Source organism: Bos indicus x Bos taurus, chromosome 4 (genome assembly GCF_003369695.1).
Source record: "Bos indicus x Bos taurus breed Angus x Brahman F1 hybrid chromosome 4, Bos_hybrid_MaternalHap_v2.0, whole genome shotgun sequence".
Lineage (NCBI taxonomy): Eukaryota > Metazoa > Chordata > Mammalia > Artiodactyla > Bovidae > Bos > Bos indicus x Bos taurus.
Window position 1 is genome coordinate 108,915,526 of NC_040079.1, and position 27,506 is coordinate 108,943,031.

General features: G+C 38.0%; 1 protein-coding gene across 1 annotated transcript in view; it reads left to right on the forward strand.

Annotated features, from left to right (window-relative positions):
- CALCR (calcitonin receptor) overlaps window positions 1-27,506 on the forward strand; it is a 111,356-nt gene that overhangs the window by 45,294 nt on the left and 38,556 nt on the right. The window contains exon 3 of the mRNA XM_027540158.1: window positions 22,739-22,819. Coding sequence (XP_027395959.1) covers window positions 22,739-22,819 — 81 coding nt within the window. The remainder of the gene's footprint in view (window positions 1-22,738; window positions 22,820-27,506) is intronic.

The following is a 27,506-nucleotide window of genomic DNA, read 5'->3' on the forward strand; positions in this document are numbered from 1 at the left end:
AAATTCAGAAGTTATTTTCCTAGGCAATGCTGGTGTCCTCAGTCACCAACACCTGTGTGACTAATTGCCATCTGCACTCCCTGGAGCCTTGATAATAAGAACATATCAAGGATCTTTTGGAGAAAGCAATGGCAACCCACTCCAGTACTCTTGCCTGGAAAATCCCATGGACGGGGGAGCCTGGTAGGCTGCAGTCCATGGGGTTGCTAGGAGTCGAACACGACTGAACAACTTCGCTTTCACTTTTCACTTTCCTACATTGGAGAAGGAAATGGCAACCCACTCCAGTGTTCTTGCCTGGAGAGTCCCAGGAACACAGGAGCCTGGTGGGCTGCCGTCTTTGGGGGTCACATAGAGTCGGACACGACTGAAGCAACTTAGCAGCAGCAGCAGCAAGGATTTTTTTTTTTTTTTAGCAGCAAGGATATTTAATGAATTTTAAGACACACCACTTATGTATAATCTTAAGTACTTTTTACATAAAGGAAATTATGGACCTCCTGTCTAATATATTACATTAATCCAAATAAATGAAATAGAACCAACCCTTTTGTGGGATGTGGCATTAAAGTTCAATTAAAAGGTGAGGATAAAGTCTATAGTTACATAGTCTATATAGCTTCTAGAATGTAAAAACTAGTCCACCTGCTGAGTCCCCAAGTAGGGGAAGGAGCCAAGAAGGAGTAAGGGAGTATTCTCCACTGTCAGGAGACCACAAATCTAATGTTCCCATAAGATTAGAAGAGCAGAAGCAAAAATCTGAATGTTTTGATTTATAAATTTACCACCTGTGTCTGCCGCTGACTTCCTAGGAGGACCACTTGATGTCTCAAACATTGTATTGTTCCAGTTCCATTACAAGGGACAATTATATTGACCTGCCACATGGTTATGTGAGAAGACCATTAATGGAAAAGAGTTCTTTTCAAACTTAACTTTCTAGACTATAAATAATGGTCAGAGTACTTATTGGTCTACCTTTGCTCAATTTGATTAACCAATTTGCCTGAGAGTTCATGCTGTAAAAGATGAACACTGAGAGACAGCAGTGGGGGAAAAAAAGAACTCTATTTTACATGTAAAAATGTAGAAATAGTGATGTTTGGAGGCTTTTTTTTTATTATAAGCGGAGTATAAATTGAATGGTAATCTAGACTCCAAGGACAATTTTACCTTCACATATATTAACGTTAATTTTACTGTACTATCTTTCCAGTGACTAAGTGTTTTAGACTGGTAATCACTGACTTTGCCCAGACCTTAGTCATCTCTCCATTCATTGATTCATTCACTCATTGAACAAATACTAATACCTAGTATTCTGTTTGAACTATGGTGGAACTGTTCCCTTGACCTTACATTCTATCAAAGTTATGTAAGACCAAGGTACAAGATGTTCAAACATGAAATTAAAAGAAATAAAAAAGATACATGAAAAGATAACCAGCATATATGGGGTGATTCAAAAATAATGAAAAATCATTGCCAAATATGCAGTTTGGTGGCTCTTCAGATTGTTACTTTACTTTGAAACTAGATTAAATACATACTTACATCTTTTGCTGTATGTCCACTTATCAAATTTCATTCATTAATCTATTTATCCATGTATGCAACAAGTATTAGAATAAGCTAATCATCCCATAATCATATTACAGGCCAGTGCATATACCGTTATAAAACCCAGCATTTCTCTAGGAGGCATTGGAGACCAAGGTTTCCTACAGAAATAAAGCCAAGCATTCCTCTTTCACAAAATCTCCAATTAAGTTGGATAAATACTACATACCAATTTCAGCCTAAATTAGCAACTTGAGTGAGGGTGAATACTTCTGCAGGCCAAGTATTTGGGGGTAAAACAGAACATTAGTGTTAATGAACTCTGATCTTAGGAAATTCCAATGTAGCTTTTTCTTTGTGTTTCATTTGTTCCTTAAAGGCTAAATTTGAGTAAGATACATTTCTAGTTCTTTCCCATTAAAGTCTTTTTAAATTATATTACATTTTCAAATAAAGTAACCAATTTTGATAAATTTAAATGGAGAATAATGTTCTGGAGCTTATGTAATTCTCCAGGCAAGAATACTGGAGCGGGTAGCCATTCCTTCTCTAGAGGGTCTTCCCGACCCAGAGATTGAACTTAGGTCTCCCAAATTGCAGGCAGATTCTTTACCATCTGAGCCACCAGTCACCCATTTTTAAATATTATATCATAAATTTTAAAATCTCACAGCAGTTTCCCAAACATTATTGAAAGTGTACTTTGGACCAAACTCCATGCAAGGCTCTGGTTCTGCAGAAATGAGTAGGGTATGGATGTAGATCTGAAACTGATCAGGCAAGTGTTAGCCTTTGTTGATAGTGTACAGAATTTATATAAATATAGACTTAATTTTGGACTATTCAGAGGTGTCAGAGCATTAATTGATTGGTTTTAGACTCTGAGGAACAAAAAACACTAGTATTTCAGAGCAGTAGACAAAGGTATCTTAAACTCTGGAACCTAAAATAAGCCATTAGATTACTTTGCTGCTTTAATAAGCTTACTAAATTAAATTTTACTGGTTCACACAATGAATAACAAAAACTTCATCTCTGTAATTAAAACTGAGCAGGTCTGTTTTCGCCAAAGATGCCTAGGCTTTAATCAGTTTAACCCTGAAGATAAAATTTTCTGTCCCACTAGGGCTAACCCACATGAAATCGCACAGAATTCTGCCCTCATGTAAAGAGCTTTGATTTAGTGAAGTGCTTCTGTTGTTTATGCTTATTTTTTAAAAGAGCTGTAGGTCATTATTGTTTTGTCCCAGAAGCTTACATATAGACACTATTTAGCTAACCCTGGCCAATAGTTTGAAGTGGCCAAAGATTGCTTTTGATACTTTCCCTTGAGAACCATTCAGTCATTTTCTGAAGATGTCTACTTACTTCAGTTGCTTGTCATCTTTAATCAGATGACAACATTTTTAATTTTTTAAATAAAAAATGTTGTTACTAAAAAATCACAAAATTAAATAAATATAAAATAATTAAATTTTCAAATAACATTTTTATAAGTTCATAGCCTGTGTACTTTGGAAATCACTGAAAGCTTAAAACCATACAAAACTTTAAAATAACATGTAATGGAGAAAGAGATGATATTTAAATGTAAATGTATGCCTTTTAATAAACATATTAACTTATAAACCATATGTCATACATATAAATTTGCTTAAACGTGTACTTGTGTTTATATTTGTATATATAAATATGACAAATATTATGTATATACATATATATATTGTTGCAGTTTAGTCACTAAGTCGTGTTCAACTGTTTGTGATCTCATGGACTGTAGTCCACCAGGCTCCTCTGTCCATGGGATTTTTCCAGGCAAGAATACTGGAGTGGGCTGCCATTTCCTTCTCCAGGGGATAGTCCCAACCCAGGAACTGATCTCCTGCACTGATAGGCAGATTCTTTACCACTGAACCACCTGGGAAGCCCATATATACCCTCTATAATTCATTCATTTGCCAAACCACCTATTTGACAGAGAAAGAAGAAGATATTTTATGAAGTGAATTTGAAGTTCTGTTAATTGTTAGAGGTTTTTGTATACAATTCTTTCTTGTAAAGAAAAACTATATTTCATAATACAAATCCAAATTTGAAGAAAGAGAGAAATCATAAAGAAAAAGTAGATTTTTTCTAAAACTGTTTTATTCTTTTTTATTCTTATTCATGGTTTTATGCTCTTTGGAATAATTTCGTTCATCTTGTATCAAGGAATAGCTAACCTAAGGCCAGGTATTCTAGGAATGGAATGATTCAAAGCTAGAATTTTAGTATTTTATACTTGTTCACAATCTTAAACTGTCAAACATAGACTGTCTGTCTCACCTTAATCTCTTAATTTCTCCTAGGATTAAGAACTAATTTCTCCCCAACACAGTAATTATTTTTCCCAAGAGAACACAGTTACTTCACTATGTAGAATGAAGTTGACAACTATTTTCATTTCAAACTATTGGAGAGAAATTTTAACTCAGTTCTTCTAGGTTTTTTTAAAAAGGGAAATATCTTCAGTTCAGTTCAGTCTCTCAGTCGTGTCCGACTCTTTGCAACCCTATGAACCACAGCACGCCAGGCCTCCCTGTCCATCACCAACTCCCAGAGTCCACCCAAACTTATGTCCATTGAGTCGGTGATGCTATCCAACCATCTCATCCTCTGTCGTCCCCTTCTCCTTCTGCCCTCAATCTTTCCCATCATCAGGGTCTTTTCAAATGAATCAGCTCTCCGCATCAGGTGGCCAAAGTATTGGAGTTTCAGCTTCAACATCAGTTCCTCCAATGAACACCCAAGACTGATCTCCTTTAGGATGGACTGGTTGGATCTCCTTGCAGTCCAAGGGACTGTCAAGAGTCTTCTCCAACACCACAGTTCAAAAGCATCAATTCTTCAGTGCTCAGCTTTCTTTATAGTCCTACTCTCACATCCATACATGACCACTGGAAAAACCATAGCCTTGACTAGATGGACCTTTGTTGGCAAAGTAATGTCTCTGCTTTTTAATATGCTATCTAGGTTGGTCATAACTTTCCCTCCAAGGAGCGTCTTTTAATTTCATGGCTGCAGTCACCATCCGCAGTGATTTTGGAGCCCAGAAAAATAAAGTCAGCCACTGTTTCCACTGTTCCCCATCTATTTGCCACGAAGTGATGGGACTGGATGCCATGATCTTAGTTTTCTGAATGTTGAGTTTTAAGCCAACTTTTTCAGTCTCCTCTTTCACTTTCATCAAGAGGCTCTTTAGTTCTTCTTCACTTTCTGCCTTAAGGGTGGTGCCATCTGCATATCTGAGGTTATTGATATTTCTCCCAGCAATCTTGATTCCAGCTTGTGCTTCCTCCAGCCCAGCATTTCTCATGATGTACTCTGCATATAAGTTAAATAAGCAAGGTGACAATATACAGCCTTGACGTACTCCTTTTCGTATTTGGAACCAGTCTGTTGTTCCATGTCCAGTTCTAACTGTTGCTTCCTGACTTGCATACAGGTTTCTCAAGAGGCAGGTCAGGTGTTCTGGTTATTTCCATCTCTTTCAGAATTTTCCACAGTTTATTATGATGCACACAGTCAAAGGCTTTGGCATAGTCAATAAAGCAGAAATAGATGTTTTTCTGGAACTCTCTTGCTTTTTCAATGACCCAGCGGATGTTGGCAATATGATCTTTGGTTCCTCTGCCTTTTCTAAATATCTTAGAACCTGATTAATCCAGAGACTCACTCATGGACGAAGTGTTCTTGAATATTCATTTAACAAGTAACTTTCAAATTACTATGTTCTATCACATTTCAAGGAGTTGAGTGTTGTGAAGCAACATTTTTGATAATTTCTAATTTAAAATATTAACATTAATTATCCATCTGAAACTTATTGACATATTGGGAAGGAAGAAGTAACCAAAATTTCTCCCAAATGACTTTGCAATTGTTACCCTCCATTTATTAAGTAATCCATCTTTTCCCTACCAATGTAAGACGCCACTTTTACCCTACAATAAACTCTCACGGGGAGTTAGACTTATTTATGGATTTTCCATATAGATATATTAAAACTAATTCCTTTTATACTTCTCCTTTGGTCAATGTTTTGCTCAACAAGATTTTTTTATCTTGGATAGAAAATATGTCCTCATTAAAGCCATAAGATAGAAAGTGAGGGGTCAGTGAGTCAGGTTACCTTCATAGACACAAGGAAGTCCAATGTGTATGTGTGTGTGTGTAATATTGTGAATTATTACAATGTTATATTTAAAAGGCCTCTTTTAAAAGTAGAAATAGTAATCATTTATGTGTACTAATCATTCAGGGTTTATAATAATAATTTTTTAATCTTCCCGACTATGTGAAGAGGTATTATAATTATCAATACCATCTAAATTTTTCAGGATGAGTATTTTTCTCAGAGATACAGGTCATTAGCTCAAGGCCAAGTGGCTAACAAATAACAAAAAGAGATCTCAAATCTAACACAGATCTTGTGACAGTAATTCAAAGCTCTTTCTAATACTTCAAATGTCCTAGAGTTGGAAGCATTTTCAGAGTTTTGGCTTTGTGCCTAGCGCTACAATAAATGTTGTGTGGTAGGAAGAAAAATCTTCAGTTCTGACTCCCTAGGTTAAGAGTGGAATCACCTCTAAAGTCCCCAATAGACTGAGCAGAGGCAAAACTGTGAAGTGGTGGCTTATCTTGTCACTAGCTTGGCACCTTTACATTGATAGTGTTCTCGCTTCAAACACCAGCCATTTCATGCTCTCGTGGTTCTAATGAGCAAACAACACATCAGTGTCCCATTCCAGTCTGTCTGCCTTGGACCTGGTCTCCTTTTCAGTTTCAGGGCTGTGAATTTACAGCTCTGTATCCTCACGGAGTCTCCAGTTGCATAATAATTGAAGAGTGATATACCAAAATCCTTTCTTCTTGGCCATCTTTACTTTACAAAGGACTTCTAGTAACTGTTACTTTTTTATTATTAAAGAAATATGTCCTTATGGGAAACTTCACTTGTTATCCTAAAACTTATGATCATCTTAATCTTTGCTTAGATAAATATAAATATATATAGATATATACAATATAGGGAGAAATAAAACAGTGGAAAGACGTGAGCTCTAATTCTTTCCTTAGCATTTATAACTTGGGTAATAATGGCAAATTTCTTTGGCTGCTAGTTCTGTATCTAGCCTGTGTACATATAGTAAAACATGGTCACGTTCCACTTATCTAAGCCTCATTTCTTTATCTATAAAATGAATATACTTACAGTTGCTGCACTCACTAAGGCTTGTGAGGTACAATTGAGACCATGTGTATAAAAATCAATTGCAAAGAAACAACGAAGCATAGGATTGAGAGATTTTGAACAGTGCACTCTTAAGGATACTAATCTTTGTAGAAATTCTGCTTCTACTTTTCTAGTCTCTACTGATATGAGGAATCTACTCTTGGCATGTAAGGAAATTGAGACTGACACAAACATATGTGCTAGTTATTCTGCAGAAGCATTGGGACTTTAAAGTGAAAAATTCCGTTATTGAAACACAGAATAACAAAGAAGCTTTCCATCTCTTCCGTTGCATTATGAGTTATCCCACAGTTTATTCTCATTATGTAAAAGGTGGGCAGAGGCCCCCAAAACAGAACTTCTTTGTCTTGGCCACGACTGAAATTATTATTTTTTTTAATTAGGCCAGCATCACAGCAGAAACAAATACACCAGTCAGCAAACAGAGCAGAGAAGATTAAATCTATAGGATGTCAGTATCATTTTCTGTTTTCAAGGCAAATGAAATCTCTCATGCCTTCATTTCAGTGACTAAGACAAGAAGCTGGCCTTCTGGGTAGAGGTCAAGGGCAATTTGATAAGGACCTTGATCTCAAAATATGTTAAAAATCAGAACATCTTATAAAAAAATTAGGATGAAGTTTTCTGAGCTGTTGTAAGAACCAGAAAATGTCAAGTTTCAAGAGACCTTAGACCTTATCTGCTAACAAAGCTGTTTCATTTTACAGATGGGAAACTAGAGCTGAGTTGATTAGCCTAAGATGATATGGGTATGGTGAGTGGTAAAATCAGGACAAAAGAATGGATCAATAATATCACTTGAACATTGATATTCGTAACTTCAGTAATTATTTACACTCTTTAAGTTTCCTTCCAATTGTACTTATAAATACTGCTTCACAAATGCTTAGGGCACTCCCTGAAATGCTTTCTCCATCTGCCTCACACACAGAATGGTTCAGCATATAGATTACATACTCAGAGAAAGTTTTCCATGGAGAAGAAAGAGAACAGAGATGGGAATGCTGGGATTCTGCTGTTTTCATTGTCACGCTCCCCTTCATCTTTTTCTTTAGTTTGAAAGATATTCGCTCGGTTGCATCCAGTATGACTAAGGCACCATGCCTTACTACTGCTGTTCTTGGGACATGCCGTGTCTATTACTCTTTCTTGTCTTCTTAATCTCTCTCTGCCTCATTTTTTCATCTGCAAAATGAGGATGACAAAAGTACCTACCCTGTCTGTGAGAATTCATGAGACAGCACATATAAAGCAATTTAAACATTGCTAACACATAGTAAATGCTAATAATTGTTATTCATATGACCACCATTATTATTGTTATTTGCACAATCTTTTCTTCAGACAGTGTCAGTGAAATGCCACTTTTTAAAGTAATAAGGCTATTCACATGGTACCTGGAAAAATATTGGGCCAGATAGCTCCAATATATTATTTGAGATTGTTTTTAAAAGCCAGTTAAAGTGCAGAATAATTTTCAGATCCCATTGAAGATTGTTCCTTATAATTACAATGACAGATGAAGCTTTTTTAATGTGTAAAATTTTAAATTAGGTTATTAAAGGAAAAAGTTTACCAGCAATGTGCAAGAACAATCCCATAAATTGAGACTGTCTCCTAGTAATCTTATTTCACACAGAGAGTAAAAGTTGTTCCTAATTCTAACTTTCTAAGGACTTTCCACTTCTCTGTATCTGGGCCCTATCCCTGACTTTTTGGACTTTCTAGAGGCTTCACTATTAAATTACAGTTTATTCTCAAAGAGAAATGGAATTTGCCCAGGCTACAATAAAAATAAGTGTCTATATAATGAATACTTAAAATGTTTTATGGACCCAACTTCCTTGAAGTTTATTTTAATACTGCAAGACAGGCATTATCATCCTTTAAATGAGAAAATGAAGCCTCAGAAAGACTGACTGACTTTCCCAAGGTCACACAGCTCGTAAATGCTATAACAGGATTTCACACCTAGCTTGGTCATTTGCCATGGAGAAATATTAAGAAGCTTTACTGAAAAAACAGCATTCTAGAAATGATTACCTTTTAAAACATATATAGAAATATTACAAATAAAATTTAAGAGAAAAATCAAATAAAGATTATATATGAAGAAATATGAAAAACAAGAAATACCTTTTTAAATCAGATATTCTGTAAGAAACCAGTGATTCTATATTTAATAGAGTGATATCTATATTTAATACCAGTGATATCTATATTTAATAGAGTATTTAATAGAGTGATCTAGCAAATAAAAACACATGTATGTACTTTTACTCTGAGCAACAGATGTTAGATTTTTTTTTAACATTCATTAACATGAATGATTAGGCTGATCTTTGAAAATAAAATTTTAAAATATTTTTTTGCAGAGCATTTGAGACTTCTAATTGTTCTTTGGGATTATTTGTATCCCAGTTTCCTTTAAAGCCAGTTTTACTTTAGGAACATCCTAGAAGCATAGTAAGAGGAGCGTGCCCTTTCTGACCGCGTGGACTATAGCCTGCCAGGTTCCTAGGTCCTGGAACCAGACAAGAATACAGGAGTGAGTAGCCATTCCCTCCTCCCGGGGATCTTCCCAAACCAGGAATCGAACCTGTGTCTCTTATGTCTCCTACATTGGCAGGCAGGGATACCTCTAGCGCCACCTGGAAAGCCCAGTGAGAGTCAGGATTCATGTGCAGGTAGAGACTATATCGCTGAACTTTCCAGGGAACACAGAGCATTGTGGAAGAGCAGTAGCTCTGCGTCCGGATTTGAGAATGGACATGTATCAATATTGTGAGAGTGTTAATGGTCTCTCTTGGCCTTCATGGGGCTTTTGGTTTGCCTTAAATGTTTTGTTTTTCCTCGTAGCAGTCTCTGCTGCTTTCTAATATTTAGGTGCCACTTCCCGTGTACAGTAATCATAAAATGGAAGGAAATTGGTTATCATAACTGATGTCACTGTTGCCATGTATTGAGGGAAAAAAATGAAACAAGTGCCATTCGGAACCAGAAGTGTTCTGTGGAGTCACACTGTCCTCTTGTGTACGTACAGAACTGATGTTGTCAGACTGCGTGGAGCTCTTCAAGACTTCCTGAAGAGCCTCATCCACTTTTGAACAAGAGTTGCCTTTTAATTAGACTGCTCAGATCATCCATATAAGTCACAGTAATTCACACTATCAAAAATATAATTGCCATAAATATTTTAGGATCTCCAGCTGGATTTAATTAAGCAAGAGCGTTCCCCCCACGTTTATATTCACCAAATGGTTGTCAGTTCCATGTAAATTTCATGAAGATACTATGTATGTTTTTAAGATTCTGAATTAATTTAATTACCGATTATGGTACCATCAAACAAAAGACATGCTTTTCTAAAGTGAAGAAATCATCATGAATATGGGGAAAATGAAAACATAGACCATAGATTCAGAAAAACTTAGGTTTGAATTTGGACTCTACCTCTTATTCAGTGGAAGACTTTAAGTAAGTCTCTTACTCTCTCTGGGTGCAGTTTCTGCCTCAATCAAATGAAGATGCCGCATACGGCATATGGTCTTTAGCTCTTCATGTTCCTCTGATCCAAGAAAACATGGAACAGAGACATGCTGACCTACTGTGACTTCAAAATACAGCGTTAGGGGATGATACATTTTTATGTCATCAATGTGAATAATTATCGAGTACTCACTACTCTGAGTTCCACTTGGCAATATGATTTCCACAGTGAAATAATATAAATGAATGCCTTTGCTCATGACAGGGAAATTAATTTATAGGGAGGAAAAAAATCTCAAAAACCTTTAGAAAAAAAGTTTTTTAAAGACATAGGTCATTTCAAATCATCTCTGAAAATCCCTTCTATAGATTAGTAAAAGGAAAAGATTACTGCTGCTGCTGCTGCTAAGTCACTTCAGTCGTGTTCAACTCTGTGCGACCCCACAGACGGAAAAATAATGCCTAACTAACATGATTATAGGGAAGCTTTAGGTCAAACTTACCATGTAGGGAAATTATTTTTTTGTATACAGCCTATAAATATCCACATTTTGGAATTAGGATTACTAATTAAATTATTACTAATTTTACCAGAGATATTTTTCAAATCTATGTTTATCTTTTTGTGATATATTGATGTCATATATATATAATTTACTTGATGCTGAGTCCTTAATCAGGACATAGTTTATAAATGCAACATTGTCCCCAGAATAAAGAAGACCAATTTCCATTGAGGAAATAAACTGGAGATTTCTGTATTTGCCAGAAAGTTAATCTCCAAATGTAAGTATTCCAAATGTTGCTTTGGACAAAGTCTTTAGAAAGAAAATAAAACTAGTTTCTGCTTTGAAAGCAGTTGACCTCAAAAGTTTTAGATTGATTCTAAATTGGAATTTTTTGCTGAGTTATCTTGAAAGTTTTTTCATTTTGTTTTGCTTTTGTCAGATGTACTAAAAGGTCCAAAAAAACCTAGGGCATCTGTTTATTTATATTATATAAGGTTAGGAAGCCTATTAGTTCTTAAGTACCCTGTTAGGGTCTTCTCTTTCCCAGATAACAATATCATATTTCAAATAACTTGAGTCTAAGAGTTGCCAGCAACTCTTGAGAGAATGACTCCCCAAATTACCTTTTCGGTGATGTGCAAGATAAGACTTCATCATTTCCTGTCTAAAAACCAATATTGTTGGAAACAATTTAAGGTATTTGGGGTAAATACACCACTTCATCCCATTCACTCTGTTAGAACTAAAGCTCCCAAAATATTTAGTTATTGGTCATTATTTTATTTTTTAAATTTTTGTTCATTCATTCAACAAATATCTATTGACTATACCTTATGATATACTCTTATGTAGAATGGTCCATCAGAGAATAATGAATCCTAAGGCTGGAAGGGACCTAGTCCAGTTTTTCCAACTAGAGATGAACAAACTGATACCTGGCGCGTTGCATCTTTTACTTATGATTAGTTACATTAGACTAACACATCTACTTAGTGGGAGAACTGAAACTTGGCAAATACTCTTCCTTTATCTTTTCCTGAGCCCTTAAGCTGTATTTTATTACAGTTACCTATTGTTGCATAAAGTATTACCCCAATATTCAATAACTTAAAACAATAATCAGCATTTATTATCTCTGGCTGTTTGTAAGTCAGAAATTTAGACAGGACACAGAGGAAACAATTTGACTTTGTACCTTGATGCCTGAAGTCTTATAGGTAAGGTGCCGCTGCTGCTGCTAAGTCACTTCAATCGTGTCCGACTCTGTGTGACCCCATAGACAGCAGCCCAGAATCATGTAAGGGCTCTATCATCACTTGCATAGCAGTTGACGCTTGGGCTGTCAATCAGAACACCCAAACTTGGCCCTTCTACATCTTACAACATGAGCTTTTATACAACATTGTGGCTGGGTTCCAAGGGCAAGTGTCTCAATGAAAAGAGAGAGCCAAAGAGAAACCAATAAATAGGCTTTTATAGCTGAGCCTATGAGGTCATAAAGAGTCACTTCTGCCACACTCTGTAAGTCAAGTCAGTTACTAAAGTATCCCCAAATTGAAGAGGCATGAATATAGATGCCACCTCTTGAAGGAGGGTCCACACCACATCATTAGATGACATGAGATGAGATTTATATTGAAGCTGCCATATTTGGGAGAATACCATCTGTAACAAGTCAAAGGTTATTTATGGGAGCCTGGTACAATTTGAAAACAATGTCCATCACTTTTTCATGTAAAGGAGCAAGACAACACAACTCCATCAAGAATACATCCCTGAAAAGCCTAAAGCCAATGTTGCTTTAACAGCATAGCTCAAACATACACACACACACACACACACACACACACACTATATATATATATATATATATCCCTTCCACATTTAATATTCTGGGTTTTTACCATATCTTCATGCTTATTAATGCTACATGAATGATAGTAGTAAGACCCCTGAAAAAATGAACAATAATTGTTATTTTCCACACTTTACAGTGAAAGAAATTTTAGTGTCCTCATATGGATCCTCAAGAAATGAGAAAAAAAAATTACAATATATATGGAGATTTACCATATAAAGTCATATTAGAAAACCTCTCATTCTTTTAGAATATTAAGGAATATTTATCTGACTGTTAGACAGGAATCATTGACAAAGTTTAAACCTAATAGGATATTATTTTCTGTTGTGATTAACACAAAATAACCAGAGTGATTAAGACATTTTAAATCATTCAACTAATTTGACTTCATGATGGAAAATCTTAGTTTTACTTTTTATTTTTAAGACTAATTACACTGGCATCTTGTTTGGGAAAATATTTTTTATCACCCTTTCTGTTGCTAATGTAATTGAGCACATATCAACATAATTTAGCAAATTTAAACTGCTTTGACTTGCAATTACCAATTTAGCAGCGGACACAGGGGCCCACTGTTATTATCATATTTAGCAGCCATCTATCATACTGCATGTAATAACTTAAATGAATGCGTAAAGATAGCACTAAAAGGTAAGATGAAAAACTCTCTCTAAGCCTCTCAATTTAATGGCAAAGCTAATTTGCTGCTTAGGTCCCAAAGGAAGGCCATCCTTATTAATTCATCCTTTCTAACCACTAAACGTGTAGATGGTCTAAGTCCTTATTCTAATTTTCAAAGCTCTATCAATTTACTTGGGAATTATTTTCTAAATATTTTTAGAATTTTAAATATAGTCATTGAATTAAACATGTAGCTGGAACAGAGTCCTCAATTCAAGTATTATTAATTGAATAACCTTAAGTCAAACCCCAACTGAAGAGTCCTTTAAAACTAACTTGAATTCTAACTTGAATTTCATTCCTAAAGAACTAAATATATGTATAAAATTTTTCTTGATATTATAACACTACAAAGGCAATGTTAAAAGATTTATACATTTCCCAATTGTGGCAATTATATGTTATATCCTATAAAAAATGAAATTATTTCAATGATTCTGTTGACTAAATAAATTCCTTTGGGTATATACCAAATGGCAATAGAAGTTATCATTGTACTTAATATCTATGCTTCTGTAAGATTCTTCAGGGGTATCCAATGACATATTATAGACTTGATCCTTAAGTTAATCAGAGATTCAAGGTTTTGTGAAATTTGGACCATTGATTCTTACAGATAAAAATGGAGACATAGCCATCTTCATCTTGTCCATGTGGATAATTGCAGAGGGAAGGCAAATTTTATCAGCCTAATTCCAGTCCTGCACACACAATGATATAGGTGTGGTTTCTTCTGCTTTCTTTCTCAGTAATTCTGTCTCTCCTTGGGGCCTGATTTAACTTCCAGGCTGTCTCAAGAACCCCAACATTAAGAGCACAATTGGCCTGCCTTACCTGGCCATTCCTTCTGCCTCTTTTCAATCCGGGCTCACTGCTCTCCCTGCTTTTCCTTACCCTCCCAGCTGGTCGCCCTTTTGAAATGCTGCTGTTACACTAAGGTTTTCTCAGTCAGGTGTTAACTGACGTAACAGCTTAATGGGTCCCCCTTTTCCCACCCCCTCACGTCATTGGAGGGTGCCTTTTCAACAGGGAGTGTTCTGCGGCCTTATAATTACATTAAGGCTGCTCAACTTCATTTTCACTAAACTAACCCTAATTTGGCTCTTTGGGACTTTATTCCTTTCTGATTATTAGTCACTTTCAGGAGGAGAAGTTCTTGCTTAGAAAAGTAAGCTAGAAAGCAGAGACCCTCCAGATCTTACACAGTCCTAAGTGATCAAACAAATATTTAATATAGAAATCTTTAGCTGGGACCAAAATCTACGGTCTGCTCCATAATGGTATGTGTTTCATCATTATTTGGTTCCCACCCACATAACACGTCTGTAATAACTGTTAGCAGTTCATTCACGACCTCTGGCCATTTAACTTATTTCCATTGAAAATTTTACCATGTTTGCTCTGTCTTTGGTCGTTGAGTTGCTGAGTCATGTCCAGCTCTTTGTGATCCCATGGACTATAACCCGCCAGGCTCCTCTGTCCATAGAATTTTCCAGGCAAGAATATTGAGGTGTGCTGCCATTTTCTTCTCCAGGGGATCTTCCCAACCCAGGGATCAAACCCCGTCTCCTTTTAGGTGGGCAGATTCTCACCATAGAGCCACCAGGGAAGCCCTTGTTTTGTCTTAGTTTATGATTCAATTTTGTTTTATGCTTTTTCTTTTTCTGTTTTTATGATCAGTTCAGTACTCACCGTGGATATACTTACTATCTGGGCAAAAATCACCCTAGCGAAGCATTTTAATGACACAGCACTCTATTTTTGATGGTAGCTCAAGGCAGCTTGTTCTCAGTGTTCTTTCCCAAGAAATTGTGCAGATAATGTCCAGAAGGAAAAGACAAGATCTATTAAAATACCTAATATCCCTTGATGTAATGTCTATTTCTTTGGAAACACTCTGGAGATATCCAGGAATGGATGTCCTCAATGACTTCTTTCCAAGAAATTCTCCAAAGAAAGAAAGTATCTTCCCCTCTTTAAACAGTATTATTAAACAGAATATTCGTTGTTTGGCACTGGTAGCTCAGACAGTAAGGATTCTGCCTACATTGCAGGAGACCTGTATTCAATCCCTGTTTTGGGAAGATTCCCCTGGAGAAGAGAATGACAACCCACTCCAGAATTCTTGCCTGGAAAATCCCCTGAACAGAGGAGCCTGATGGGCTACAGTCCATGGGGTCGCAAGAGTTGGACACCACTGAGCGACTAGCGCACACACACACCCCCTTCTATTCAGAGGTTACAATGATAGTGTATACTAGGAATTGCAATGCTGAAATTGTAAGAATTTGTTGTATTCTTCCCCTGCTAGTGGGAACTTCCAAAAAAAAAAAAGCAAAGTGGTGATAAGCAAAATGGAAAATTGGGGCCATTTTCTGTAATATCTCTGAACATGTTCTGCCTTTGTTTATATTTTGTCAGTTGTTTTTATCAGTTTATTATGACTAATGTTTTCATTGGCCATTGAGATTCATTTCCCTTTATAGTTTGGTAATTACATTTGTGAAATATACTTTTAATACCTAATCACCATCAGGGCACTCTTAAGGGATGTAGTTAGAAAGATCATCAGACATTATGTCTTAAATGCATTGCTAATTCAGTACTAACTCTTTTTTTTAATTGCAGCTTGCTATTGTGTCATGAACAGAGCTTTAATTATACAGAATGGTCCTTGCTGAAATGGCACTCTCTTTGGTCTAAGTACCTTCTTTCAATTTATGGAGTATTCCTTTGGGGAATTATTGTGAAACATTTTTAAAATTATACTTCCAGTTACTGGAAGACAGATTGAAAGCAGAACCGAACAGTTAAGGTGAGATGAGTATAACTTTTCCTTTTCCTCCCTACAGCTTTCTTCTTCTGTGCTCCAAAGCTACACCACAGGGAACATTCATATTAGCAAGACTGAATAAAACCCAGAACCTGCATCCCTAAACCAAATAACATTCATTAAGATTGCTTCCTTGGTGTTCTTAATTAAATTAGTTAAATGATTGGAGAAGTCTTATTTATGAACCGTAACTTCTTTATATACTGAATTGTTTTTAAAGCAAACTGGCAAAGTGAGTCATGAGCAAGTTCTTCACAAATACCAAACTTTCTGTAATAAAGCAGGTGGCAAAATGTTCTCTTCACCTGAAATATTAGGTTGCCACACTGAAATTGACTTGGACACCATCAATTAAGATAAATGTCCTTTAGATCATATTAGGGTCATGGTGGGAAACAACCGCTATGATGGAAACTATTTACATCATCATGGCTTACATTTAGCCATCCAACTAGGCTGACCATCCCTGATATCATTAATCCTGCTTAATCTCTTTGTTTCCCACACCCCCCCCCCCACCCCAGGAATCGAGCTAACTTTATAGAACCTTTTGAACTGCTCACACAGCCATGAAAAAAGGATCATTTCCAAGGTGCTCAAATTTCAGGGAAATGGCTCCTTAAATAATTTAATAAGAAAAGGGAAGCTTTGTAGTAATTAAATTACATTTGATGGCACTTTTCAGTATTTAGTAAATATATGCTACTGAATTGGAAATACAAGGGCAAGCTTGTCCCTTCTAAGGTTGAATATCTTTGTGTGGAATCTCAGAATCGTGGGTGCATAAGGGTATGTCCCACTCAGACATTCTCTGTAGTGTGTAATGGCTGATAAGAGCAAGAAATGCATCTGACTCAGTAATATTTAAAGAGTGAATTTATAAATACAAGAAATGCTTTCTTGTATCGTACAACATGAAGAATATAGCCAATATTTCATAATAACTGGAAATGGAAAGTAACCTTTAAAATTGTATAATTTTTTAAATAAAAGAAAATATTCTTAATCACTAGAGTCAGAGAAATTAAAAAATTTTAATTCTTTTATTAAAAAAATGTAGTGCTTTCTGCCTTTTCCCACCGCAACTCCATTTCTGCAACCACAAATTTGGAGGTACACACACAATGAATAGCAGAGTTATGGAAGAAAGGAGAGAAGCCTGGGCTGCTTTACAGCTGGTGAGCCTTAGTATAACAGCACCTGTGGTTAACAGCCAGCAATTGTTCTGATTGATGGATGTTTAAGTAGCAACAATTGTTAAATATTTTGAATAAAACCACAGGTCATTTCTTTATTTAACCCATTTGTTCTGGGGCTAAGCACCTTCTACCTTAAGATACCCTTGAGATCAGAGCCAAACAGAATTCCTAAAGGTAATTAAGAGAAATTGAACTGAGCAAGAGAATGGACTATGGTCGTGGGTTACATCTATTCCAACTAGACCCAGCCTTAGAGGTTTCACTGGCAGAAGATTGAACCCAACTAGGGAAAATTTTGATGTGGGACAAGAGTAAGTCAGAGTGTGTACTAGTTTGGGGGTCCATGATTTAGGCTCACCAGAGCTCTTTCACTAACTTTCTAATCAATTTAAGGGAAATCATTTCAGTAGGTTTTCAGTTAAAAATTCAGAAAACTTGAATTCTAGAATCCCTTCCAGTTCCATCGTCTGATCAAATCAGGCATATTTTTTTCTGAAAGAGAATTTTTTCAATAGTGTGTAAAATAACATAATAACATGTATGCTGCTGCCGCTGCTGCTGCTAAGTCGCTTCAGTCGTGTCTGACTCTGTGCGACCCCAGAGATGGCAGCCCACCAGGCTCCCCCGTCCCTGGGATTCTCCAGGCAAGAACACTGGAGGGGGTTGCCATTTCCTTCTCCAATGCATGAAAGTGAAAAGTGAAAGTGAAGTTGCTCAGTCGTGTCCGACTCTTCGTGACCCCATGGACTGCAGCCTCCTCCATCCATGGGATTTTCCAGGCAAGAGTACTGGAGCGGGGTGCCATCGCCTTCTCCGAATAACATGTATAGGAAGACTAAAATCATAAACCTACAGTTTTAAATTCCTGTGGGTATTTATAGACTGTTTTAATGCTTGTATGCCATTGAATTCTACCTAAATATTTTAAAGTTTGACTTAAATACATACATCCTGCTTCTCTCAGGGGTGAAATCATAAGACTTTTCATATTCAGGTGAATTCTTTACCACTGAGCCACCAGGGAAGCCCTGATACATATATGTATGCTTTTGACTTACTAGTGGGCTTGAAGTCAATCAAAAACAATGCGTCATGATCAGTGTATGACACTTGAAAATTACAGTTTACATCCTGAGTTTCCTGGCATACTAATATGTAAATTGAATATACTTTACTTCAGGGCGGGACAAGTATATTGAGCATTGTATGGTCAGGCTTCTCAGGATGGTTATTTTCTTGCTTTCCGTACATCCCCTGCTTGACCAGAGCCTACTTCTCTCACATGAATATCCAATCCCCTTAATGATAGGACCTAAATAGTAACTGTCCACGTGATTGCCCTCTGCCCCAGCTGCTGGTTTCCCTGGTAACCAAACCAACATGGTGACTGAAACAACATGACGTCATTCCCCTTTGAAGGGTCGAAGCTTTCCCCACCCCACTGCCCCACCCTGCCTGCCTGCCAGCTCCTGGCAGGCGGTATCACTCCAGAGCCCACATCAGTAAACACCTGAGTCTCTGTTGCCATCTCCTATACCTCATGGGTCCCAAGGCTGGGCAACTACAAGGCTTGTAGACCTACAAAGTGCAGCCCTCTGTCAATCCTAAAGGAAATCAACCCTGAATATTCATTGGAAGGACTGATGCTGAAGCTCCAATACTTTGGCCACCTGATGTGAACAGCCAGCTCATTAGAAAAGGCCCTGATGCTGGGAAAGGTTGAAGGCAGGAGGAGAAGGGGACGACAGGGGATGAGATGGTCAGATGGCCTCATCAAATCAATGGACGTGAGTGTGAGCAAACTCTGGGAAATACTGAGGCTCAGGGAAGCCTGGCGTGCTACAGTCCAGTCCATGGAGTCACAAAGAGTCAGACACGACTGAGTGGCTCAATGAACGACAGCAATCACTGGTGAGGCAGCCAAGAGGCCAAAAAACTCCTGTGAGCCCCAAGATATCAGAAAACAAGGATGGGTGTGAAAAGTTGAGGAAGTGATCGGAGGAGGCAGTCCACCAGCATGTATGACCCTGCTGACCACCACGAGAGATGAGAGATGTCTTTCTCTTCCGTTAAACTAATGATCTCCTGCTAACCTCAGAGCCTCTTACAAGTTTAAAGGTAGCTGTCCCATGCTCCTGGCTCTTGTGACTATGTGGGGATGGCTAAAGAATACAGACAAAGTGTAAGGACATGGATTATCTAGGATGTTAGCTGGTCAGGTAAGACAAGCATACCCCCAACCACCAGCCCTAAACGGCTACAGACACAGGCTTTAGGAGTGTTATCTCAGGGGCAGGCTCATGAGTTGGAGGTGGCCAGTTAACCAGAAGGGTTTGGGGCCCATGGCAACTGCAAAATACCCTTGGGCTTCTGCTCCTAGCTATGGAAGTGGGAAGAGCAATGATACTGCATAATAATAGCTACGTGTAGTCTACAATGTGTTACAACAGGTGCAACCCCATGGACTGTACAGTCCTTGGAATTCTCCAGGCCAGAATACTGGAGTGGGTAGACTTTGCCTTCTCCAGGATCTTCCCAACCCAGGGATCGAACCCAGGTCACCCACATTGCAGGCGGATTTTTCACCAGCTGAGCCACAAGGGAAGCCCAAGAATGCTGGAGTGGGTAGCCTATCCCTTCTCCAGCTGATCTTCCCCACCCAGGAATCGAACTGGGGTCTCCTGCACTGCAGCCAGATTCTTTACCAACTGAGCTATCAGGGAAGCCCCACAACAGGTGCAAGCTGTTACAAAGGCTTACTGGAGCTGTAGAGCAATGCAAGATGGCCACAAGTTCAGGAAGGGGCCAATACAGATGCTACACACTACATTTCCACCTGCCCCTCAGGCTAATTGAAAGGATGAAGGGGCTAATAATGACAATTGAGATGGGAAAACTCTCTCTCTGCATGTGAACACGTCCCAGGAGCACCCACTCCAGTGTTTACACCATGTTAACCCAGAGGCAATTGGTCAACACCATCCAAGTTCAACTGTTGACCACCTGAGGACTGCTGCCAGTGGTTGGTCAGGACAATAGTTTGCTTTTGCTCTTGCCACGGGATCTGCTCCCAGTAGAACACATTATAAATGACCCTGGGGCTGGCAGGTACGGCCCCGGTGGTTTGGATTTGCTTCCTCGTGGGGGGTAATATTAGAAAGGGATTTAAAGGCTTCACCTGTCTTGTCAAACTACTTCACCTCAAACTACTAAAGGAATTAATTAGGGCACCATCATCTTACCCTTGGTCCATTATACTGTCTCTCCAGTATTTGGCACCAGCTCTGGGAACTAGGTCTGGACAGGTGGGATCATACTACAGACCAAGACAAAAACCACAGCAGGGTGGTATTATCTCAGAATGTTCTTACTGCTTGTATTTTGCTTATTGGTCATAGCTCCCCTGTATTGGGCCTGCTGACCATCTTACATCCTCTCCTTAGTCTAAGTGGAGGGAGTCTGTTCATGGACTGGGCGACAGTAGTGACCTCACTGTGAAGTGAGTTTGATTACTGGGTCCACGGGTTGCAGAGTCGGACAGGACTGAGTGACTGAGCGTGCATTGTTGTAGTGAGATGACACTGTATCCTCATCTGGACTTCCAGATGAAAGTTGGCCTGAAAAGCCCCTGGCTCCAAAGTTTGCCCGTCTCTTGGCTGCTGTTACCTGTATTGCATGTGTGGTGTTTGGTTGCAGCACACCTCTATATGCCTGACCCCAGCGATATCACAGAAAAGGGGTAGGCCAAGATTGCAGGGATCCTGCAGAGTATGTAGGGATGGAGCATATGGTCAGGCCACTCAAGATGGCTGCTCTCTTGCTCTCTATACATCCCTGCTGGACCAGGCTTTGTTTCTTTCAAGTGACTATCCAGTCCTCTTAATTATAGGCCTAATTAATAACTGCCCACATGCTTGCTCCCTGCCCCAGCTGCTCGTTTCCCTGGTAACTGAGCCAACCTGATGTGAACTTCCCCCTAAGGAGTAGCCTCCTTCTCCCCCGAGAAGCAAAGATTGCCGCCATGTCCTGCCTGGCGTTTGCTGACAATGGTGGGATTTGTTCCAGGACCTTTGGCTTAAGATCCCCTCTCCAGTGAACAGTTGATGTTTCCGCCGTGGTCTCCAGGCCCTTTCTTCGGTCTGCAGTCTTATAGGCCTACAGGGTACAGCCCAACAGGCACACAGTGTGGATACTAAGTCAAACCAGAATATGTAAAATCTGACAGCGGTACAATCAATATGGCATTAGATGCAATTATAACCACTCACCCTTATTTGAAACAGTTTTCACACAAATCCCACTGAAGAAAGGAAATGTTTGTGTTAAAAATTTTTTTTCACCCCTTTATTTTTCCATGTATAAAATTATCTGCAGGGAAATGAAAAACTGTTTATTTGTGACAAAGCAGCTTATTTCTGATTATTGTGCCCTTGAGTAGGACTGGTGAGCTGTTAGGTGACAAACCCAAGTCTTACTGTGGAAGAAATTTATTCTTAATAGCAACTTGAAACTTGAAGAATTTATAGGAAAGAAAAATCCTCAAGGCTCTAAATAAACTATTTAAATGAAAGTTGGCTTTGGATTACCCAGAAGGCATGGCTATTAGTCCTTTACAAAGCACAGATTTTATTTATTCGTGCCCATGGAAGTGACTTTTTTGTGGATGTTTCCAGTGAAAATTTCAGCAGTTCTTTTGATGCTATGTGTTAATTGAGGTCCACATTGATTGCTCTTGATTTCTCAGAATCTTTTATTGTGGTCCTGACATGTAAAGGGGGCTCAAGAATTTCTTACTGGGAGAACTTTAGACAACAACCAGACAACAGTCTCTCCAGGTTGAGAGGAGAGGCAATGAAATATGCAGTTGCATTTGCCTCTAAAAATACTGTTCTCTTTTTTTTTTTTTGTACCTCTTTTTTTATTGGAGAATAATTGCTTTACAATGTTGTGGTTGTCTCTGCCTTACATCAATGTGAATCAGTCATAATCATATACATATATCCCCTCCCCCTTGAGCCACCCTGCCCATTCCATCCCTCTAGGTCGTCACAGCACGCCAGGCTGGGCTACCTGTGTTATACAACAGCTTCCTGCTAGCTATTTCTTTTACACATTATAGTGTGTGTGTGTGTGTGTGTGTGTGTGTGTGTGTGTGTGTGTGTCAAGCACACTGTTCTTACTTTACATGGATTTTACTTAGGGTGTCTTGGGACACTGATCTTCAAGTCAGATCAACAGGGGAGAAAAAGGCCACAGGCAATATTAGAGCTACATTAATTTAAATGTCTTTGTTACTTTTATATTTTTTAGGTCTTAAAAGACCGTTTTCAAAGGCCCAAGATGAAGTTCACACTTACACGCTGGTGCTTGACCCTCTTCATCTTCCTGAATGTAAGTGAAACAGAGTTATTTTAAGCTATGTTAATCAAGAATGCTGAAACAGTAAGGTTGAGTATAATTGAGCAAGGGCAGACATTGTTCCCCAGAAGAAAAACGATAATTTTCTTCAGTATTTTGTTAACAAATCTCCTCTTTACATTATTCAAGGAAGACTATTACTAACATTCCATGCCTGTCAATTTAATTTTAAGGGGATTTACTTTTTATAATGTTACACATCAAAGTTTATGGGAATAATTGCTAATGCAGTCCTTCCTTCTGTACCTGTCTGAATGAGGATAGTTTATTATGTAAGGCAGCCGTGTTATTTTAATCTTCAGATAAAGTACAATATAATTTGCTAAAGGTAATCCAGTACTTGGAAATGCATGTATCTTCATGCCATTGGAAAGAAATTTTAAACAAGAATATTGTAGAAACTATTGGAATATTTTCTTTTGTCTGTAAATGTCTAAGCCTTATATTCTATAGATGCAGAGATTGGTATATTTTATTCATATTGATATTGTTATTCATATTTCAAATGAAATCCTATGTGATCAACTATATGTGAATATTCCTGAATTTTGCTTCACAAATCATGTAACTAGACATTGATAGAAGAAATGATAAAGTAACTACTAGATAATAAGATAGTTTGAATATTATCCAATCATCTATTTTTTTTAGGAAAGACTAAACAAAGTCTTTTAACAAAGACTACAAAACTTTTGGTGTGTTTTTTTTTTTTAATAAAGCTCACCTTTTAAAAACTCTTACCTAGTACATTTTAAAATTCAAAGATTGAAAGAATTTCATATATTTGCATGAGCATGGCAGGTGCCTTGTGGTTTGTAGGCATCTTTTTACTAGCAAGCATGATTGCACAGGGCACTTACATGGCTTTATGAGGTCTTCACTGTGACAAGCAGAAATTTTGCTTCTGTTTGGATTATATATTTGATCTGGAGGATTTGTCCATAAAATTTTTGATATATCAGTTTTCTTCTAAAACACTCATTATGTTCCACATTAATATTCTTCAAAGAAAAGTAAAATTTTTCATGACATTAATTACTCTAAAATGTCACTTCTTAGATACATTATTATGAAAAACCACTACCAATATATTTACTGAATTCTACCAACCTGATTTCCAAATGGTCTTTAAAAATTATCAGTCTGGTTCACCACATTCCCTTAGCCTCATCTACATTTACCGAAAGCAGTCATCACTTTCTCTTCTTGTGCAGTAACGCAATTGGCTTAGAACAGTGCTTGGCTCATAGTGCCCCAAAGATGCTAGTGAGGACGATGACAGTGGCCACACCAACAACGAGGAAGACAGAGAGAAAGCAGGCTCTTCTGAGAAGCATTTGTTGTTCTTGGTCACTTAACTGTGTTCCCCGATTTGTGTTGAATTTATGACACCATGGACTGTAGCCCGCCAGGCTCCTCTGTCCATGGGATTCTCCAGGCAAGAATACTGGGGTGGGTTGCCATTTCCTGCTCCAGGGGATCTTCCCGACTCAGGGATCCAACCCAGGTCTCTTAGTCTCCTGCATTGGCAGGTGGGTTCTTTACCACTAGCGCCCCCTGGGAAACCCCTTATGATATATATAGGAGTTTTATATAATGCTTAGGTAGAAAGTACATAGTCAGGCGTCTGATCCCATCTGGAAGAAGCAAAGCTAACACTTGACAGACCTCTAGTTCATCCTTTACTTTGAAAAGTATAAGTAACTGAAAACTACAAATCATCCTAACATAGACATTATCATTATTAAGAACAGCGACATGGAAAGTTGGTCATATCAACTTGTGAATTCTGGATGCATCTTCCCATTAGAACAGGTCTGTCTGTGACAGTCTGTAGAAACGTCCTTCAAGCCAGTAGCATGGATCCCCATAGTCCGTAGCTTTGGATCATTTCTAAAGTTCTACACAGAACTGCTCTCTTCTTGCTCTCTCGCTGTTCTTCTGGAAACCGCCTGTAACACACAAGGAAGCTGATTGCCTTACATCAAAGTAGGAATTGCTTAAGCAGACAGCCATTCAAATCAGATTGCTTTACTTCTAGGCCCCATGACTAGTGTGGATGGAACCTTCTAGAATGTAAGCTCCACGAGGGCAGGGACCTTGCCGGGTTTGTTCTCCCTGTTGATTCTTCAGAACCTAGGACAGTGCCTGACATATGGAAGGCATTCAAAGTAGAAGAACACTGATGTTTCCTCGGCGGACTACAGCTGTCAGTGGCAGCTTGGTGGTCGTATGTGTGGCGCCATCTACTGGAACGTTTAGGAGTGACATCACATATATGGCGACTAAACTGCTGCATAGGACAACAATTAACAGGTGTTTTTTGGTTTGATTTTGGAAGCATCATGCAAGATTGCTTGAATGCAAAACTTCGAATTTCAGTCTTTATGCAGAAAAACATGTCCTTCATGTCTCATTTATATCTTCACGTGAGCATAAAATTATATATTTACATTCCACAAACATATAAAATAAACATAACACAAATGATAAGTGGAATATTGTTTTCACACCACTTGGTGGTTTAATCGCTACTGTTTATATTTTCCCTCTTTACTGCTGAAAATTGTACCACCTCACTAGCAATTTTTATCTCTGAAATCATCAGCAAACAGTTTAATATGAAATTTACATGTTATTTTTCAGCAGTAGTAATTCCATGATTGGAATTACATAGATGTAATGGCTATATATGTATATATGTCATGGATACATATATAACAGACGCCTCAAATTGTATGTTATTTTCAGAAGAAAATCACTGAAACATTCAGCTACCACTGGAAAAACTGCATTGTCAGTGCTCCAACATGAACCAGACCAGGCGCGGACTCAGATTATTATGGCCCCTCTGAGGACAGAAGTTCTAATTTCTCATTCCCTCAGTGTTGAAACAATCTCCGTTGAACCATGTTACAGGAAGTTCACTGGAGTTTGTTTCAACATTGGAGGAATGATAAGATGCTACTGTTGTCTACATGAACTACAGCTACTTTTTCAGATGGTCATGTCGCCATGATTACTGGTGTTTAAGACTGCATTGAACCAAATAATGTTGTCATTGAAAATACAGGTTTCCACTTGCTATTCTTGCACATACTGCCTCCCCATGGCCTCCATGAATATCCAGCTAAAACAGGAGCATTTAATGGGCTGTTCAGTCTGTTTAAAAATAGAATTCAGAATGTTTCTTTGGTCAAGCTTAAGCAAAATAGTTCCTAGTGTCTAGCGTATCTAATATAAGTGACAGAAAAAAAATTATATATGACATCATATTCTATTACAACATAATGGTTTTCAGCCACATTGATAAGGGATGTGTACACCTTTAATCATCATTGTCAGTGTGTTCATTTCTTCTGTCTTGAATTCTAGAGGCATTAAAATTAGAAATAATCCTAACACTTGGAGTGGTGTCAACTACATTTGCAATAAGTGTTCATATAGAGTTGCAACCATAATGTTACAACAATAATAAATATTCATCCTCTTCTGTTTGCAAGTGATTTCTGCTCAGATGACTTGCTGATGCTTCCACATCCAGTCCAAAAGAGAACTTATCTTCTCCCCCAAGAAAGGTTTTCCTTTCTTAATGTCTTCTCTTTCTCTTTCTCAAGACACTACATTTTTTTTTTCTTAGCTGTATTGGCTAAAATATCTAGGCCATTTGACTCTTACTATTCTCCATTCCTTATCAGGTCTACTTCAGTGCTTTTATTGAAAAAGTGCCGAGTTGCTGTTTCTTGGTCCATCTTAAGGTGATGTGGTCCATGCCTTGAGCTGCCTGGCTGGCCTTCCCAGCTCTAATCTGATGCCTAACTCTCCTTTCACAATCTTCACTGGTCAAAAAACTGCAAGACATCTTTACTTCATCATGCTTTTAAAATACTGGCTAAAGTATCTTGAGCCTTTCATGTCCCAAAAGTTTTTTGTTTTCATAGGGCTCTGTATTATCTGATTTTCCTTGATTTCAGTTCTTACCCTCAAACATGCTCCCCTCCAGTTTGGTTTCTGTACAATTTCACACATGCCCTTTCTTTCCTCTGGGCTTACCTGTGTGCCTTACCTTCCATCCAGAAGGCCTTCCCTCTCCTCTCTGCCTATGCAGACAGTCCATATATTCAAAGTCTAATTCTACCTTGGATCTGTAGTCATTCCCATCTTTTCTTGCTCCATGCTCTCTCTCCACTATTAATTTTTATTGTTTAGCCTTTAGTGATAGACTGTCTCATGGGACAGGATGCATTGTCTACACAGTGAGATATGCTAGAAAACAGTGAGGCTCTACCATGAATAGCCTGGGGTATATGGAGTATAAGCATATTTATTTTAGCAACTGTGGAGAATAGAGAAAGGTATGTAATGCTATCTCTGCCATCAGTACATTGGGTAAACTTCGATCTTAGAATAATTTAAACAGAATAAGGCCAATTAAGTGTTTCAGTAGGTGTGATAGACAGCCAGGAGTATTTCTAACTTGAGAAAAACAGAAGTCAGTGCAGGTTGACGCTTGCAAGTCTCCTCCAAAAAACTCTCTATGCAGAACATGGATATAAAAAAATTCCAATTCAAACATAATCAAAACATCAGAGCCACAAAAGAAATTGAAATCTATCTAAACACAACATAAGACAATTTGTCAGACATCCATCTTTTCAGA